The 18,325-nt window shown below is 40.2% G+C and overlaps 1 protein-coding gene across 1 annotated transcript in view; it reads right to left on the bottom strand.

Annotated features, from left to right (window-relative positions):
* Positions 1-18,117, bottom strand: part of RHAG (Rh associated glycoprotein) — a 29,542-nt gene extending 11,425 nt beyond the window's left edge. Inside the window, exons 1-9 of the mRNA XM_076332610.1 lie at positions 18,081-18,117; positions 12,483-12,692; positions 5,844-6,027; positions 4,427-4,577; positions 4,083-4,230; positions 3,161-3,327; positions 2,123-2,260; positions 1,177-1,298; positions 442-527 (exon numbers count right to left, since the gene is read on the bottom strand). Coding sequence (XP_076188725.1) covers positions 442-527; positions 1,177-1,298; positions 2,123-2,260; positions 3,161-3,327; positions 4,083-4,230; positions 4,427-4,577; positions 5,844-6,027; positions 12,483-12,594 — 1,108 coding nt within the window. The 5' untranslated portion in view covers positions 12,595-12,692; positions 18,081-18,117. The remainder of the gene's footprint in view (positions 1-441; positions 528-1,176; positions 1,299-2,122; positions 2,261-3,160; positions 3,328-4,082; positions 4,231-4,426; positions 4,578-5,843; positions 6,028-12,482; positions 12,693-18,080) is intronic.
* Between the last annotated feature and the right edge of the window lie 208 nt (positions 18,118-18,325).

Here is an 18,325-nt window from a genome sequence, read left to right as displayed (position 1 = left end):
AGTGAATGGATTCCTTGTTTTGCTTTGCTTGCGTGCGCGGCTTTTGCTTTCCCTATTAAACTGTCTTTATCTCAACCCATGAGTTTTCTCACTTTTCCCCTTCCGATTCTCTCCCCCATCCCACCAGGGGGGGAGTGAGCGAGCGGCTGGGTGGGGCTTAGTTGCCAACTGAGATTAAACCATGACAACGTCTTACTATTCCTATATATACAATGCAGTGTCTTTGCAGCATGTATTCAGTAAGATATCTAGGCTTCATTTGAAGACAAAATTATTGGAAAACTGCTTGTCCATATTTAAGTTTCTGGCAGTGTGCCATCATGCATTATTTCTATTTTTCTATTTTGTATTATTCACATGAAATTGTCGATACATTGAAGTTCTCCATGGGTAAACCTCGAAATTCACATATATTTCGGTTGCTATATGCATCATACTGACCTGTCAATGCTCCGCCCGCCAGTGCAATTGCAATTGTACTGCCCAGGGCAGCAGCCTGCATGCCAGGAGTCAAGCGGATGCCTTGCCTGAAAAGGGCAGAAAAACAAACCATTGACAATCAAAAAATTGTTACACTTTGAGACTGATAATTGGTCTTACAACATTGTACTTGCTCTCTGCTGGACAAGATGGCTCATAGGAAAATACCCTGCCATTGCTGTGTACAAGACAGAAATCATGATTTTATTTTAGTTTTGTTTTAGGCTACAGATGAAAACAAGTTCTTTGAAAAGGTTATTAGTATCTTGTAAGCTTTTGGAGAATGCTCCCCTTTGTTAAGAAGACCAGCATTTCATCTTCTTGGAGTCTTTTAAGATCGTCAAATAGCCCATTTTGCCAATTTTCTTGGAAATCTTACAGTTACCAGCAGTGTAATTGTAGAATCATAATAAAGATTCTTCTATGTTTGACTGGTTCTGTATGCTGTTTTTTATGCTGTTTTTTTATTTATTTATTTTTACTTGAGCTTTTAGTTTGAACAAGCTTGGCATATAAACAGTGTGTTAAAGGCAGGATGTCAAGAAGAGTCCTATTTAAACCAGAACACGATGTTTGACATCAAATCAAAGATGCATTTTCTGAAAAAAAAATCATAATTAGATCCAAGGAAGGTGGGAAATCAGGAGAGACCTTCAAAATCAATAAACTCCTTTCTCTCTTCTCTCTACAACTCACCTAGCTTCCTCTTTTACCGCAGTTACTACGATGCCAGCGATACCTCCCAATATTCCAGGTAAACCATGTAAATTATGAACTCCACAAGTGTCTTGAATATTCAGCTTGGATGCCAACAAAGGCTGAAATGAGGGGAAATAGGAAGTTTATAGTGAGTTTATAGTCTTCCATTATCTCTAGAATGATATGCAAAAGAAAGTAGTGCAGAAGTACAAGAAACAATTGAACTTATTTCACGTATGCAAAGTTTAGCTATAAAACCTGCTATCTTTCCCTTCACTGTGCAATTGTTTATATGCAGAGAAAAACAAGTATGTATGTATAATCGTACAAATGTCCAAGCTACCATCATAAATATAATGGTACAAAACACATGACAGTCCACTGATATTCCTAATCTTTTCAGCCACTGCAGCAAAGGTTGAAAGAGGTGGCTAAGTAACACATACACGCCTGTTCTGAGTCTGCTAGTCAAGTATTTTCTTCCAGAATGTTTCTCCATCACGAAATGCCACTTTAAACAGTTTTAGTCAGAATATTTTGTTTCTATGTTTTGCACATGAAACACTTCCATTTTATACTTCAAAAGTATTTTTTGATTACAGACCTATTTAGAAAGTTTAAAAGACTGAAATGTAATTAGTCCTATTTCACTGAAACATGGGCTTGGAGCAAAATTCTGGCAGCTCCTTGAACAGAAATCCCAACTTTAATGAACTCCAATATCTTCGTGATCCTCCTCTGTTTTTAGCTAGGTGATGGACTGAAGTCAGCTCATAAGCATATATTTAAATCACACTGATTTAAAAATAACCGTTATCTAGAACTTACTCTCTATACTGTATCAGCCAGTTTCTAAACTCCCTTTCTAGCAAACCAAGGGAGCTCCAGTAAAGCCAATGAAGCAATAAGTAAATGAGAGCAGAGGTGGATCCTCAATACCTACAGTCAGGAAGTGGTACCCAAGGACAGAGATGATTCCAGCAATGCTCCCAATGCACACGGCAGCAAAAGGGTGGATTGACAGGTCAGCACAGGTACCCACTGCTACTCCTCCTGCCAGGGTGGCATTTTGAATGAGAACCTGCAAAGAGTGTACAGAGGTGGAGGTGATATATGTGGAACAGAGGCTTGTTTTAGGGCTTTTTTTGCACATAGATGTTTTCCTTTTTCCTCAGGTGGGATTTTTCCAATGAATAATGAACAGGAATTTAAAACAGGGTTCCCTGTTACATGTTCAGGTGTTGGTTCAAAGCTGCTCTAAGCCAGTTTAACTGGGGCCAGTTTAATGAAGTCCAACTTTTGCAAAGTGGACTGCAAACTGCATCTGACTGCTCGAGAAGCCAGGCTGAGCCAGTGCGAACTGCCTCCTACAACAGCAGCAAATTCTGCGAGCTCATTGAACTGTGCCTGCTCACGCTGGGCTTAGATAAACACTGCAACTGCTTGAAAGAAGTGGGTGAAAACATAGGGCTGGATTTTAGGGCAAGGAGATGAAAGGTTGACAGCCTGGCAACCCCAACCTGGTTTGGCTTTGCCTGTTGTGCAGCTGTACTGTGAGATTGCCAGGGAACAGGTCGTTGCCTTGAGAGACTTATTTTTGGCTATTGCAACATGGCAACTCACATAGGATCTTCTTTAGAGTAAGACCCAGAAGTCCACCTGAACGTTGGACTAATGTCTCTATGGTCCAGCAGGTTCTGTGACAAGAGAGAACAAGGAAGCAGGACCATGGCTGTAATGTCTAAGAGCTTTTCACTCTCCAGATGCAGTGATCCCACTGAGGAATCACCACATACCTAAAGCAGGGTGGGGTGCCTCAGAGCCCAATCTTACATTATAGCTTTTAGAAGAACAATAGCTCTGATTTTGCCCACAGTATGAGCAAAGGCTCCAGACAGCTCACAGACATTGGGAATCTGCCTAATCATCCCTATTATAGAGGGGTGACTCGATTTAACAGAGGTTGCAATGTGATTCTTACCATACTGAATTTGCCTCTTTGATCCACCAGGCTGGAGAGGGCAAATGTTACGACAGTACATGCAGCCAAGGAATAGTAAGTGTTGACAATTGCGTTAGTCTGGTAAATTGGTTCAGATGCAATGGCAGAGTTAAAACTGGGCCAAAAAAGCCAAAGGAACAGGGTACCTGGATGAATATAAGTCAAAATGAAACAAAGACTATTCAGTCACAAGGGATATTTCAATGTGAAAGATCCTACATAACAGAACTAGCTACAAGAAATGAGGAAGATGATCAGTAAGAAACATGAAATAGCCAAAATGCTGGAAGAAATAATAGATTATGCAGAAGCTTTTGACATTGGCAGCTGGGATTTTGACTCATGGTCTCTGCCAAATCTTACTGGAAGATTTTAACACATTGTGACCTCTCGTCATGCCCCACTCACTGCCAGAGCTCACCACTGTGAAAACCATACCAGGATAGGATGCTTTAGCAAGACAGTTCACATGCAAATCCTTTATCATCTATTGATATAACTGATCGTTTTAGCTGGCAAATTGATCTATTAATTGATCTCATGGACAGATAGATGTATGGTTTCTAACATTCATTAGCGGGACACGCACAGCTCAATACTTTTAATTATGGCCAATTTCTATGGAAATGCTGCTTATAACAGAAGATATAAGAAAAAGGGAGTCACCACTAATGCACAGTGAAAATGCATCTTTAATTTGATCTTTCCTTTTTTTAACCAAGGAAAAACTGTAAGAATATGTGTGTCACTGAAAACATTGTGCACGCGTCAGACAAAAAAGAGTACACCTCTAGGAGTGTACTTAAGAAAATGGATGCAGCGTAATAATAGGCAATCATTAAACCATAGGGATGAAAGAGGGATGAACAACTGATGAACAACTCACTATTGCTTCACTTACCAATCATGGCAAATATGTCTGAATGATAGGTAGATTCTTCATTTTCATGTTTGTTTTTCAAACCAGGACGATACAAAACTAGGGTTACGGCCAAACCAAAATAAGCTCCAAAAACATGGATAGTCATTGAGGCTCCAACATCTGTGGCCTGTAATAGGGACCCAAAATAATGCCACAGGTTTTACACAGCATAAAGATGAGGATTTGATGAAGGAGAAGTGTGGATGACTTTAATGGTTTATTTTCTATGGTAGAAACTAGAACCTAGAATACGTAAACTGGAAGTATTACAAAGTGAAAGCATTTGTTATAAACAGAAAACAGTTATTGCTAAATAGTTGTACCTGAAGTGTTTTTGTAACTAGATGTTCATTGCATGCGAAGATTGTGATCTCCAGAATTGTTAAGATCAGCATCTGAACAGGACTTGTTTTCCCCAGGACTGCTCCAAATGAAATCAAAGCAGTTGCTGTACTGAAGTCTGCATTTATCATGCTGAAGTTAAGAAAATGAGTAAAAACAAAGCAAAACAAAAACACAGGAAAAAAAGAAAATCAGTTTAAAGAGACCTGAAATAAGGCTGTAATATCAAACCTGTCATATCATTAAAATGATAAAGCTTTAACTCTTCAGATATAAAATTATCAAGATCGTCTTTGTGGATGAAAATTAAATCAAACCTTTCCAGATGGGTTTTGTAGGGATCTTACCAGCTACTGAGGAAAAAGTGTGGGAAGGTTACATCCTGCTTATACCATATATGTGCTTAGCTGGTTGAAATTACAGTGAAAGGTCAGATGAGATGTGTATTACGGATGTGCAGGGATATTTCCAGCTCTGACTGTCACTTGAACTCCAAAGATGACAGGGAGCTCTTAGCTTTGGTCAGATGGTTTATCTCATTTCAAAAGCCTTGCATGCCTTTCTATCACTGTGCATCATATTTTCACTACCTGTCAGGAAGGACCAGCATTAGCAGGTTATGGGGAATGGCAAAGATATATAAAAACACAAATTGGTCAAAAACTTGCAGCACAGAGGGGCACTAACTTATGGGTCCTCTACAGGTCCTCTGCCTGTCTGTAAGCATTAAGGAGCTACTTAAATTATTTCTGCTTCTCCCTCAGTAACGTTACGATGTTGTTCCTTTCAAAATTGTCTACAAGTTATCTCAGAAAACAGAACTGCAGCTGTAGAAAACACTGTGAGACCTTGGTAGAAGCAGGACAGATGAATGGGAGCGGGATTAAAAATGTCTAGAGACATTGCTCATGAGGTCTTTTATTCTATGATTGGGGTCCCAAACCTACTGCAGTATGGTGCTCATGCAAATAATTTCTTGAGATGTAGGAGAAAACCTCATGAGTGGATAGACACACTGTTCCAGCATTTCTTCTGTGACCCCTCATGTCATGGAAGGACAGACCCTTTCATGCCTGCTGGATGCAGGAGGTGGTGTGCTACTGCTGGAAATCTTCCAGCTTCCACAGCTCCAGAGATTCAAAGCAGTCACTCTACATCACCTGTGGCCCACATGTAACATAGCACCTCAAATTTCATCCCACCCTTTGGTTCCCTTGGCCCAGTGCACCAGGTGTTGCCCCTTTAGAGGTGAAGGGCAGATGAATGTTGAGAGGTGGACAGTAAGGCTCAATCAAATTTCAGTGAACTTAGAAGTCTGATCCCACAGATGTTGTAGTTTATGGCTTCTGCTGATATCTTAAGGGATAGAAATGTCAGTTTTGGTAAATTCACATGTACCTTTTGATATCAACATGAATTTTCCCTCTTTCCATGTGCCAAAATCCTTGCATCAGGGTTCCCCACTGTAGACCGAAGGCAGCAATGAGCATGTTGATACCAACACTGCTGAATCCATATTTCTTCAGAAAGGTCATCAGGAAACCAAATCCAACAAATATCATCACATGGACATCCTGAAAGACTGAAGGGAAAACATGTCTGTGTAGTGACTATGAAGAGTGACTATGAAGGGAGGAAAGCTAGGGACAAATGAGAATTCAATAGAAAAGAGAAGAGTTCCAAACTCATGTCATTAATGCGATCCATCCTTCCCCACTTCATGACCAGTCTACTAGTTGAAGATTGAGTGTCTGGAAAATGCAAGACCCAATTATTGAAGTATTTATTCGCTATACCAGCAAATTTCATGTGTCTGGATGTGTTCTCTGCGTGTGAAGCTACCTGGAACATCACAGCTACATGTCCTTATAGAAGAGTTCTCTTCCCCCTCAAATAAAGGTTGTCACATCCAGCGTGTTCTGGCTAACTCCAAAATTGTACATGGGATTTGTTTGGTAGAGTGCTAGTTGGCCCAGTGCAAAGGTATGTTTGTGATCCCTAAAAATTACTGTACAAGAGATTGATTTCTTTACCTGGGTAAAAGAAAAAGGCATTTAAGGTAATGTCTAAACTAGTAAATTAATATTGCTAATCAGCATATACTTAGCCCTCCTTCAAATATGTTTTTTTCCCCAAATATTAAATTTGTTAAAATAAGGCTAGTTCTTTTTCTACTTTTTTTTAAGTTTTTGGTTTTTAATTTCCTTTTTTAGGCTTTTTAATACAAACTGAGTTTATCACCACAACATGGATATTTTGTATTTTAAAAGATTTTGTTACTCTGAAGTGTTTTATTTGATTTAATGGACTCTACACCAAACAGGTTTGAGTCCTGTAATTAAAGCTTTTTCTCTGATTGTATTGTTAGTAAGAACCTCATTATAGAGAAACTATTTCTTTTCATTTCTATTTCATTGCCTCTTACATGCAAATATGCGGGAAAAACTTGAAACATTGACCTGGTTAGTATAATATTTGGCTTGAAGTTACATTTCCCAGTTACGTACTTTCAGCGTTGCTATAGTTTTGCTATATGCATTACCATGTTTAGCCAAAAGAGGGCCCAGAAGTATAATGTTACTGGAGATTCCTAATAAACTCTATTATACTTGCCCTGCCATATTCCAGCCCTGGCCCACCACTGAAATACATACATGCATGTAGTAAGACCCTTTACATTGGGCTACACGCATGTAAGAAACAGCATAGAAATGCAGGTGGTTCGCAGACATCCCCAACCCTTTTGCTTCCTCTTTAGGCTGGACATTTTCACACTTATCTCCTGACTTCAATAATAGCCGGTGATGGGATTTTTGAGGCCCCTGCAGTCCTTTGGAAGCTTCCCATTTTCCTCCATGTTACTCAATTTCCAGAACTACTATCCAAACTCTTGTGTTGTGCTTACTACTTATTTTAAAAAAATCAACTTAATTACCCCATTTGGGCTTCTGCTTTTGATATACTTGCATATTTTGTATTGCAATGCTGTGTGAAAATGACTGTCTTGTTTAGAGCTCAACATATTCCCTTGCTTCAGAGGACCTGGCAAGAGATAAAAAAGATATGGCTGGGGACAATACAAACCAATGCTAATACAACCTTCCTGATCCTACCAGCAGCAAAGTTTTTAGTGTCTTAGTGGATGCAGAACCCCAAACACAGCTTAATTTGCCCCTATTCCTGTGTCAGAGGGAGTCAGCAGGGGGTGTTTAGGAAAAGGATATTAAAGTACAAGATCATTTGACAGATACCTCTGTCTGTGCACCCTCCCAGCTTGCAGCAGCCTGTGCCACAGGAACGCAGAGCTGTGGCTTCATGCCTGACTTGACTGTGGTGGTGGACTGCACATCTAGAGCAACTCTCCTTCAAATGTCTTGGAAAACATATAGCAGTGTTTAGGTGCCGGTAGGGCTGAGAGTGGATAGCCTTCCCAGCCTTCCTCTAAACACCATCCTGATGACCTCAGGTACAGATGATCAGCCACCTTTTTTTTTTTTAAGAGGGACAAAAATATGCTGGCAGGTCACATGAGAAAGGTCGTCTCAAATAAGGGAAGGAGTGACCTTAGCTCTCTCCCCCTCTTTTTTGAGGATAACTGGAAACTGGATGCTGAACAAGCATTTTTCTCCCCTTCTAGAAATAATTTTCTGTGAGTGACCATTCACCCAGTAATCTGTGGGATCATCACATTTGCATTTGAGAAGTGGCCCGGGTTATTTGTCTGACTCTTGTAAAACTACTTTATTAAAAGCTTGTTAATGTTACCAAAAAAATACAGAACTAGAGGGCAAATCCATAAAAACTGCACAGCAACATCTACAAAAGTAGCCTTTTTGTTTGACTTTAGCAGAAGAAAATGGAAATGTATTAAATAAACTCTTAACATGACAAGTCAAAGTGATATACAACTTCAACAGTTTTCAGTTTATATCACACGAGTTTCATGCACAAAATGAGGGGTACGTTTGAAAATTACCTACTTCTGCTCTTTTTATTATTTAATCAGCCTATGCCATGGACTTTCTAATAAAGTTTTAGTTTTGCCCATTCAGGGTAGTTAGCTCCAGGTAAGAATATTTTCCCAGTCTTTCTTATGGTTTGTTAGCATTCAGCATATTACTTGCTCCTGTTTGCAATCTCCTGGTTAAATCATTGCAGACAAAGCAAGTGAATTGTTCTCATCAAAATCCCATTCATGTGTACAACATCTCAGTAAATCATATCTAGATTAGTAAAAGATGCTTTGCCACTTAAGTAACCTGACTCTACACGTGAGCAAAAGAACAGTTTCAAAAGCACCTTGATAACAGGAGTTTAATTCTCAGTGCCCATCAATAGGGCTTCTGCATGCCTAGTGCAGTGTCTTAGTGTCTTAGTGGATGCAGAACCCCAAACACAGCTTAATTTGCCCCTATTCCTGTGTCAGAGGGAGTCAGCAGGGGGTGTTTAGAAAAAGGATATTAAAGTGCAAGATCATTTGACAGATACATCTGTCTGTGCAGCCTCCCAGCTTGCAGCAGCCTGTGCCACAGGAACGCAGAGCTGTGGCTTCATGCCTGACTTGACCGTGGTGGTGGACTGCACATCTAGAGCAACTCTCCTTCAAATGTCTTTGTCAAGTCTCTTTTGAAAGGTGCTTTTAGAAATCTGACCCCAGCCCTGAAGATTAGAAGCAATTCTGTTTGAAACAACCAGCTGGTTGACATGTAATCATGGGTCCTCCTGAGGGCTAGCCAGGATTCATATAAATGTTTTAAAGCTATCTGCACTTACTTACACAAAAGATGAAAAGTCTTGGTTAAAACTGGGTTAATTCATGGATGTTGAGGACAAATTTCACAGACTGAGTGAAGACCTTCAACTAATCTAGCCTATATCTTGTGTTTTAACTACCTCTTATGCATTCTTTTAAAGAAGAGTAGGTCTGGAATGATTTCAAATGATGGAGAAAACAGCACAATTTGAAATAAACTGTTTCAGTAACTAGTTGTGTTTAACAAAACATAGTACTTCCGTTCTGTGAGACAGGAAAATAAAGATTGGGAAAAACACTCCAGCAGATCCTGAACATGATTCTGCAAGGCTGCCCAAGACCAGCATATTAATTCAACTGCAAGGTCTCCTCATGGTGGTCAATCTCAACGCAAAGATGCTTCTGGCATCTAGGTTTATATTAAAACCGTGATTTTGCTCTGTCTAAAGGAGTAAAGAGTAGAACCCTGAACAGAAGTGGAACATCAGTTTCCCTAAGCCATGAATCATGGATCAACCACAGGACATTACGTACAGGATACCAGCACTAAAGAAATCCTCTAGGAGTACTTGCAAAACCATCACACACCCTTGTCCTCCTGTTCCAGTGGCAAAGCACACCTGAAGTTGTCCATCCAATTCGCCATGCCTGTACTTGCATCCACCAGAAATAGATATAATACAAAGCTCTGCTTTGGGTATGATCTCATCTCAGGCCCCCTTACCTGAGTGCAAAACTATGGTGATCGTCAATTATTATTTTCATCTTTCTTCAGTCCAAAAATACTGAAACATCTTGGATTCATAGTGCTGAGGTTTTTAAGGCATATAAAAGCAGGCCCTGCACTGCAGTTCTGGGAATATAAATTGGCCCCTGGATGAAACAACTAAATCTATGAGGTACAGATGGGTTAACATCCCTGGGGATAGCATGGGAAGCAGTTTGAACCCATCATTTTGTGAACTCAGGGGAAGTCCTGGCTCAGGATATGCCCTAACACATGTATACAACCATAGCATTAACTTTCTGCCAGGTCCTCAGACAAACTGTGCTCTTGTGTGCACTTTGTAGACAGGGATGTTTGAGGGAAAGAGGGCCTGAAAGTGAAAACACAGGTATTAGGAAATCCTGCTTTTCTTCCACTTGTTTATTGTAAATGAGATTCATCTACTCTTAGGTCAGCATCTAAAAGCACAACATTACATCTGCGGTATTTGCTTAGTTTATGTTTCTACTGGTAAACCGACCAGCCTGGCCAAAAAGCAAATGGCATAGCTTGACTCACACCTGTACAGCTACATGCTCTTCCCTCCCAAAACACTGTTCCCACCTGTACTACTTATTGAGAGTAGTCCCTGATCTATGTTATACCTAAAGCTATACCTAGGAGGAGGTCAAGGTGCTGGTTTGCATGAGCCAAAACCATGCCAGAAGCTTGCTAGCAGTTCAACAGTGTGGACAGCTGGGGGACAGTGTGCAGGTATAACATAGTCATACACTGGCTGTGCAGAAAGGCGTGGAAGACAGCAGGCAATTCCTTCCACATATTTTAGACACTTGTATTAGCGAAGGAATAGCTATAGGTGAACCCTAACTGGACATATTACATTTAAAGGCCTATATTGTATTGTTAGTGTCTGGTGACAAGAACCCTTTTCTCTGTGATGTTGATGAGGGTCCTGCCCTCTCTCTGACACCTTTTTAAAAAGGAGATATTAAATTAAAAACCAGGGCTCCACACAAGGGCTGAGAGAGGGTTTTTTTTAGTGAGAGAACAGGCTATTCCGGGATCTCCCCTGGAAATACAGGACCCACAGTGTTGCGTGTGGCACAGGCAGTCTCCATCCAGAAGATGACTTGAGGTTTACTAAGAAATGCACCACAGCACTGTAAGGGACCACTGAAGGCTATTAAACTACTGGCATAAGCATGAGGATCCCATGCACCTTTCTTTAGTTTCCTTGGTAAGGGGGACTCTGAGAAAATGCAGCTTAATTTAGTACCAGAGCCAGCAGGTATGATGCTCAGACTGGAGAAAGTAATTTTCTGTGTTCTTGCAGGGCAAACAGACCTTAATCTGAGTCTGATGGATCCATGTGCTAGAAAACGTCCTTCTGACTTACCTAATTATACAAAGATGCCCAAAGCACTATTGTTCTGTGGCTGCATTTGTTGTTGTCGTGGGTTTTTTTGGGGGTAGAGTCAGAGAAGAGGTAGTTGGACAGGTGTTTTAGGCAATAGCTATGTTGATAAAATAACAGTACCACAGTACAATTGTCTGTGCTCTCAAATTATTAGTGTGGTCTCTGGCATAGTTTTTGCCTAGGCCAACTGTCACTGAAAGGCCAGTTGGAACGAGACAAAAAGAGGGATACATCCAAAATTACATGGATATTACATACAAGCAAGGAGTTCTGTACCGTTATGATCATTAAGAGGATTGCAATTAGAGCTACAAGTCATTGAGACATCAGAGCCAAGAAGAAGAACAACAAACCTTCAATACTGCCAGCAAGACACAGGCTGCTCCTCTGCAGACTTATTTTTCTATATATTTACAACAGTCTGATCTTTGCAGGAGGAGGAGGAGGGTGGCAGAAGTCAGCAGAAGTAGTTACTTCTCAGGCCAAAAGCTTCCTCCCCGAACTTCATCAAGCATTTGCAGAACAACAAATCAACGGAAACGTTTGCAGGCTGAACCATTACTGTCTACAACTGAGCCACTGCTTTGAAAGATAGGAGAGGGTTATCCACCTTCTGACAAAAGCTATTGCCCTTCGTGGAGTCCAGTTTCTGCAAAATTTTTTTGTAATGATGATGAATATGCTGCCCAATTTCCGTGTTCTCATAAAACAACCTTTTGAAACCTGGATGATAGTAATAAAATGTTCCGTTCATTTTCATTATTTGATACAGTAATCAGGATAGAAGGGCCGGCGAGAAGCTCTGCCATCCATCTCTGGAAAATGCTAAAATTTTTCAAAGCAATTAATATTTCCCCGAGTTTTAACCTGCTATGCGAACACTAGGACTATTTTCAGGACTCCCCTTTCCCAGAACAGCTAACTTCTCAGCAGTTAGCTACTTTCAGAATTTTATATGTGCTCAACTTGAATTTGTCTTTGAAGCCTGCTGCTTTCACACCTCAGAAAAAGTTTGTTTGCCCCAAAGCATGCCTTTCTTTTCCAGCTATATCAGTAGGTCTCATAAGTTATTCAGAAATCTTGCTTAGGATTAGTTTAAAGAAATTCTAACGTCTATAAATCTTAGACAGCAACACTTACATGGGTATAAAGTTTGGGAGACATCACTGGTGTCATACTCCACAAATATTCCGAACAAAACAATGATGATCACTTCCAGAAGAAGAGCCAGGATCGAGAACTTGAACCTCATGTTGGTGTCAAAGGCTGAAGGCAGCGCAGGAGAGCAGGAGGTTGTGAGAGCCTGATAAAGGACGCTTGCCGTCAGCGGAGCTGCCTAATCCAGTGGATCTGGGTGATACAGCAAAAAAAAAAAAAAAAAAGAAACAGAGAGACAGGCAAACACACCGTCACACCCACTATGGGAGGGAAACAGTATGGGTCAATATAGCGATTCCTATTTCCCGGGCTATTTCTGTGCATGAAGTGCTGGCTTAGATATTTTTTCAGTTTGTAATGCAAACCAGCTCATTTAGCCACAGATATGCTTCTCACTGTCTTATATGTATTTTAAAAAGGAAGCAGCCTAGAAGAAAATCTCACATAGCCTGGTTTGCTGCACGTAGTAAGGAACACAACGACATGCAATTGGGTTCCCTGTAGTCAACCATTTCTTCAAGTTGTAGCTTTCATTTTAAAAGGTAAATAATTTTTCATCTTATATGAAACATGGTTAATCTCCTATCTCTTCATATAGGATATGATAGACAAAGAGAATGTCTTTCAGCCGGCTGAAGAGGTACTTATTTCACAGTGAATGAAGTACTCATAAAGCACAAGTTCTCATTGTGAACTGTTATTTAAAAAGAAAATAATTATACTTCTTCATAAGAAAATAAGAATATTTCTAGTTGTTAGAAAATAAAGCTGTAGATTATTAAAAAGAATTTGAAAAAAAACAGATTCTTTTTCAACTTTAATTATTGTTTTTTGCATTTTCCTCAGATTGATGAAAATAAGTCAGAGACCAAATTTCTTAAATGATTTTAAACAGCTCAGTTTGTAAGCTTTCTCATGAATAAAGGAGTAAATTAAATTTCACTTAGATTACTGTTGGATGATCACTTGCTCTTGAGATTCACATTGCTTGTCAAGATTTGCCTTGACTCTTAAAAGTTTTGTGGATAAAACATTTTCTTGATGTGATACTAAGTAACTTGGCCTCTGTTAATCCAGTATTCAGAAGATAGGTCAAAATTGTATGGTAGGAGCCTTTATTTAATGAAAAATTGCTAAAAAGAGGGATGATATTGCGGTAGCAGACTAATTGGTCATGAAGTAGTAGTGCTAGGATACAGCAATAAAAAGCCGTGTCAGTCCTTGGGTATAAAAATCGGTATAATCTATAGGTGCTGGGAGGTGATGTAACCTTGGGCTGCTATCCTGGTGAGACTACTGTTGGAAAACTGCTCATGTGCTATGAGACTGAAAGAACTCAGGTTTTTAGGGTTCATCTATACTGGTGTACCAAGCAGTGCCGCGGCCATTTCTCTGGTTCTGAGGCCAATTTATATATTTGGCAATCTTTAGCCTGCCAAACAGGGTGGCTGACACCATGCACCTTTTAATAATGGTGCCCTGTTCATGGTAACTCCTCGATTAAGTCTGCTTGACACTGCTGTTGTAATCTTAGGGAGGATAAAAGCCCTGCCACTGTTGAGTTCTCTAGTATAGAGGTAGAATTAGACCATTGTCCAGACTAAGCTTAAAATGATCTCAGCTCTTTCTCCTTGAAAATGGGTCTATGGATTTGGAATGGAAACCAAATTATTTAGCAAGAAGAACATACCAGTCTATCACAGAGTCAAACTTGCAAGTGGCAAAGCTAAAATAAGCATATATGTATTTTTAATTTGTAGCGACTGTATTTCATTTGAACAGCTCAAAGAGAGGAAGCAGAGCTTTGTTAAAAAGCTATTGCTTATCCTTGCTGTACCACAGGATAAGACAGATGGCCATGTTTGATTGTAAGGACCTGTGAGCTCCTTCATTTGCACAGGAAGTGATTAAAAAAGAACAAAATCACGAGTGAAGTTCATTGTTTTTTACCCATAGGTCAGACATGAATATCTTGTGTTATTCCTTACATAAAGTTTTCCCCAGTGAATATCTCACATGACGTGCAATCCTTCTATTAAGTCCTTTCAGGGGTGCAGAAAAGGCTCCTTGTTGAAATCTTATTGGGGAAAGTGCCTTTTAATAAATGTTTAAATTTTAAAATGGGTCAAGTCAAGTTCATTCAATCAGGACTTTCTCTGAGAGTATTACTTTATATCTTAAATTGCATGCAGGTACATAAACACACACAAAGACATACAATCTGTATTGAAAGACTATGCGTGCATGTCTAAGTTGGTCATGTTATACTGCCTTCGTAGTTAGTGGGAAATTATGTGTAACTCAAGAAAATGCTTAGTCTCAACTCTCTTAAAAAAGTTGTCTTAGGAAGAGATGCTGAATGTTTTAGAGATTCTCATTTCCCTTCATTGATTATAATGCAAGCCTTTGGTGAGTAGTTCAGATTTAAGCATCCAAACTCTAGAAACTTGACTTAGGACCAGGCTTTTCACCCAAGAGTTTCAAGGACTTGCCAAATGTGCTCGTTTACTCTGCTGTAATTCACGTGACCTGTGCAGTGGATGAGACGGGGATCTGTCACCTGAGAGTGCAAACAAAAGTTGTGCTCTGGCCTGTTTGTGCCAGACAGCTGATGTACCAGTGCAACTGGAATATTCAGTCCTTAAGAATTAGATTTAGCAAACTTCACATTGTCTTCTTAGCAGACTGCCCAGTGCCTAGTTTTCCTGCCCCCCCCGCCCCAGTCCCCCTGTTATTTTTTTTTTCTCCTCTTTCTTTGACCAGAAAGAGCAACTTAGCTATTTTCCTGGTGAGGTGAACTGATGTCCAGCAGCCACAGGTAAATGGCCCCTATACATGTATAGGTGATTTACATGAGAATAGGGACTCTGAAGAAATTACATTCCAATATCTATGCACTCCAATATTTCTTCTTCTAAATAAATGAAATGCTTCTCTCTCACCATTAGCAAGGCTTAATCTGTCAAATTTAACTTCAGATATTACTAACTTTAAGCAAAAAGGACTGACACTAGCTGCCAGGTGGAAGAAGATACTTTATCCAGAGGGTGGAGTTGGGCTACTTTGCTTGCTGAACTTTTTGGGAAAACCCAGTCTGGCCTGCCTCACTGCCTCACTTTTTGCCTGTTGAGATGGGCTTTGGCTTGTGTCATGTTTGGGTCTGGGGACTGCTTCAGGAAATGGCAGGTCTTTTAGACATTCTCCTCAAGCCTCTCCAAGGGAAGGAAGGTAAATAACCATACCCTGAGTCTGAAGCAGCTGTGGCAGGGAGAACAGTTTCAGTTTTCCTCTGCAAAAGCGTGGACTGATCTTTGTGACCATGACAAGATGCTGCTCTACCCCCAGCGCTGAAGGAAAATGGCAGTTTTAAAGCCCTTGTAGCTCATCCAAACCTGATGAGAATTTCACAGGACAGGGAAATGGCATGTTTGCAGCATGCAGACTCCTCTGTCTGCCAGATCTGCTGTGCACTGGGTGGGTTTCTCAAAGAAAAGAGTGAAATGAAATCTTGGGAAGTATTAGGCACTGATGGTGATCTGCAAACCCTGTCCTCTGAATACACAGCTCAAAAGAGAAACAGTTTAATTTCTCCAGAGGAAAAGAGAGCATTCCTCCTCCTTTAGGTAATTTGTATGAATGAAGTTCCCTATTAATTGGAGAAACTTTTACAGATGGCTGTGGGCCCTCAATCATACCTTCTATGAAGCACACAAAATGTTTATCCTGTTAAGTCATGAAAACAAGGTCTTGAACCTGCAGCCCTACATCACAGTGGAAACTTTGTGCATGGGAGAATCAAGTCCTGCATTTTGGCCTGATATGTTTTCCAGCTGAAGCAACTTCCATGTCAATGGCTGTCTCTGTCATTCCCATCTTTTTTTCTGATTGTCTTGTTTCTGACACAGGCTTGCCAGGTGATGGGGAACAGTCACCTGCAACATCTAATTTCAAAGGCCAGCAGTCTTTCATGTCCATCCAGTTGCTGCATAGGGCAATCAAAAATGCACACACTGTGAGCTGCCGGCCTTTACTGTCTAGGAAATTCCTGTGTGTCTCCCGATTAACTTCAGCCCAATTATGATGGCTATAAATACAATGGAAGAAGCGAGGGTGTTCTTTGGTAAATATTGTTGCACACCTGGATCTACTAATTAACTTTGGGTATTTGTCTTTTAAATGGCCGTTGGGTTTTTCATCCTACCTTTCCATCTGATGGAAAAATATGGTGTTGGTGATGTATCACAGCATTTATGTAAATAAATGTGAAAAGTTATGGCAGACTTTCAAGCTTCCAGACAAATAAAAATAAGAGGTAAAGGGGTAGTTTGAGCAGTATCCTTACCTAAAGAATGAGAAAGAAGCTGCATTTAATAATCTTCTTACAGAATGCCCTCAAGCATCATTAGGAGTGGTGTTCACCTGACCAGACATATGCTATACATTTCTGTATCTGACTTAATCAGTTATACTTCCCTTTTAAGTCAGAAGAGAGAAACAGAAACTCCCAAGAGCAGTTATTTAATCTTAAAGGAAGATAACTAAAATAGGCTAAATAGGTCAGGCGAATGCAAGGACCTGGCGCTCAGTGCACTTTTGGTCATGTTTGTTGGCTGACACAGGCTCAAACCAGCCTCAGGATGCCTCCTAGAAGAGAAGTGATGTTATTTAAAACTCTGAGTTCAGTTCATTGAAGTCTGAACTATGAGTATCCCTCAGCCAATGATGTGAATTTGTGGAGCATGACTTGGAAGCATGCTAATCTTTAAGCTACTTCTTGGTGTATACTCTTATTGTGGACGTAGCTACATAGCTACATAGCTACAGAGACCAGAAAGGTAGGATAAGGTGCAGCTTGCCTGCACACTGGGACAGAAATATTTCTTAGATCTCCTGAACTTTGAGCTGAATAAGTTTTTTTGAAAACATTGACATTTATCCCATTTCTGTGGTGTCATGGTAGAAGAGTTTTTTCATTAAACATTAACTTTAATGCTTTGAGTCAGCAGACACCTACCTCACCTCAAGTTGAAAGCTCAGCCAAGTAAATGCAGTTTGTCCATGCAGTCTTAAATAGCCTCCTTCAACTTGAAGAGGGAAGTGACAGTAAGTGTGTTTTCTGACTCTTTGGCTAGCAACAATAAGATTGTCTTGTCTGGATCCATATCAACCTCACCAGCCTCTTACCTGACTTCTTACAAATGCAGAGAAAATAAGGTCACTAGTGCACCACTGAAAATTTATTACAAGGAACATTAAGATGTCCATCAGAAGAGGGAAGAAACACAACGGACAAATAGCAATCACAGCTTAATAGATAGATGATGGTTTATTTTACCTTGTTATTACAGGGTGTCTTGCTGAAGTAGCTGTGTTTTGTTTTTCCATTTGAAATCACACAGACTTTCTTCTCTACGGAAGACCTTACTTGATTATTATACAATGCTTTTCCTCTCTCCAGTACACACAGAACTGATAGAGGTTAAGACTAGAAGGAATTACTCAGTCTTTTTGTTCCCCCCCCCCTAAATACAATAGGCCAGAGAATTACATCCAGTTAAGCTGTGTTTGGCTAATGCATACCTTGTCGAAGAGGAGCATGGTGGGCTTAAAGACTTCACTGTTTCATGTTCTGCTTTTACTGCATGAGCGTTGCAGGGAAGGAATAAAATGCAGAAGCAGAAGCTGTTGGCTGAGGTGTATCCCAAAGTTGCGGGAAAGCTGTTTACAAGAGATAACGGGGTTTGTTTTCCCTTACACAAGGGCCAGTTTGTACTGCTCTTGTGATAAAAAAAGGACTACTGCAGGGAAGATGGATGCTTTACATA

The sequence above is a fragment of the Aptenodytes patagonicus genome, chromosome 3, assembly GCF_965638725.1.
Source record: "Aptenodytes patagonicus chromosome 3, bAptPat1.pri.cur, whole genome shotgun sequence".
NCBI classification, from domain to species: domain Eukaryota; kingdom Metazoa; phylum Chordata; class Aves; order Sphenisciformes; family Spheniscidae; genus Aptenodytes; species Aptenodytes patagonicus.
Note: the sequence above shows the minus strand (reverse complement) of the source record. Positions and strands in the feature narration are given on the sequence as shown.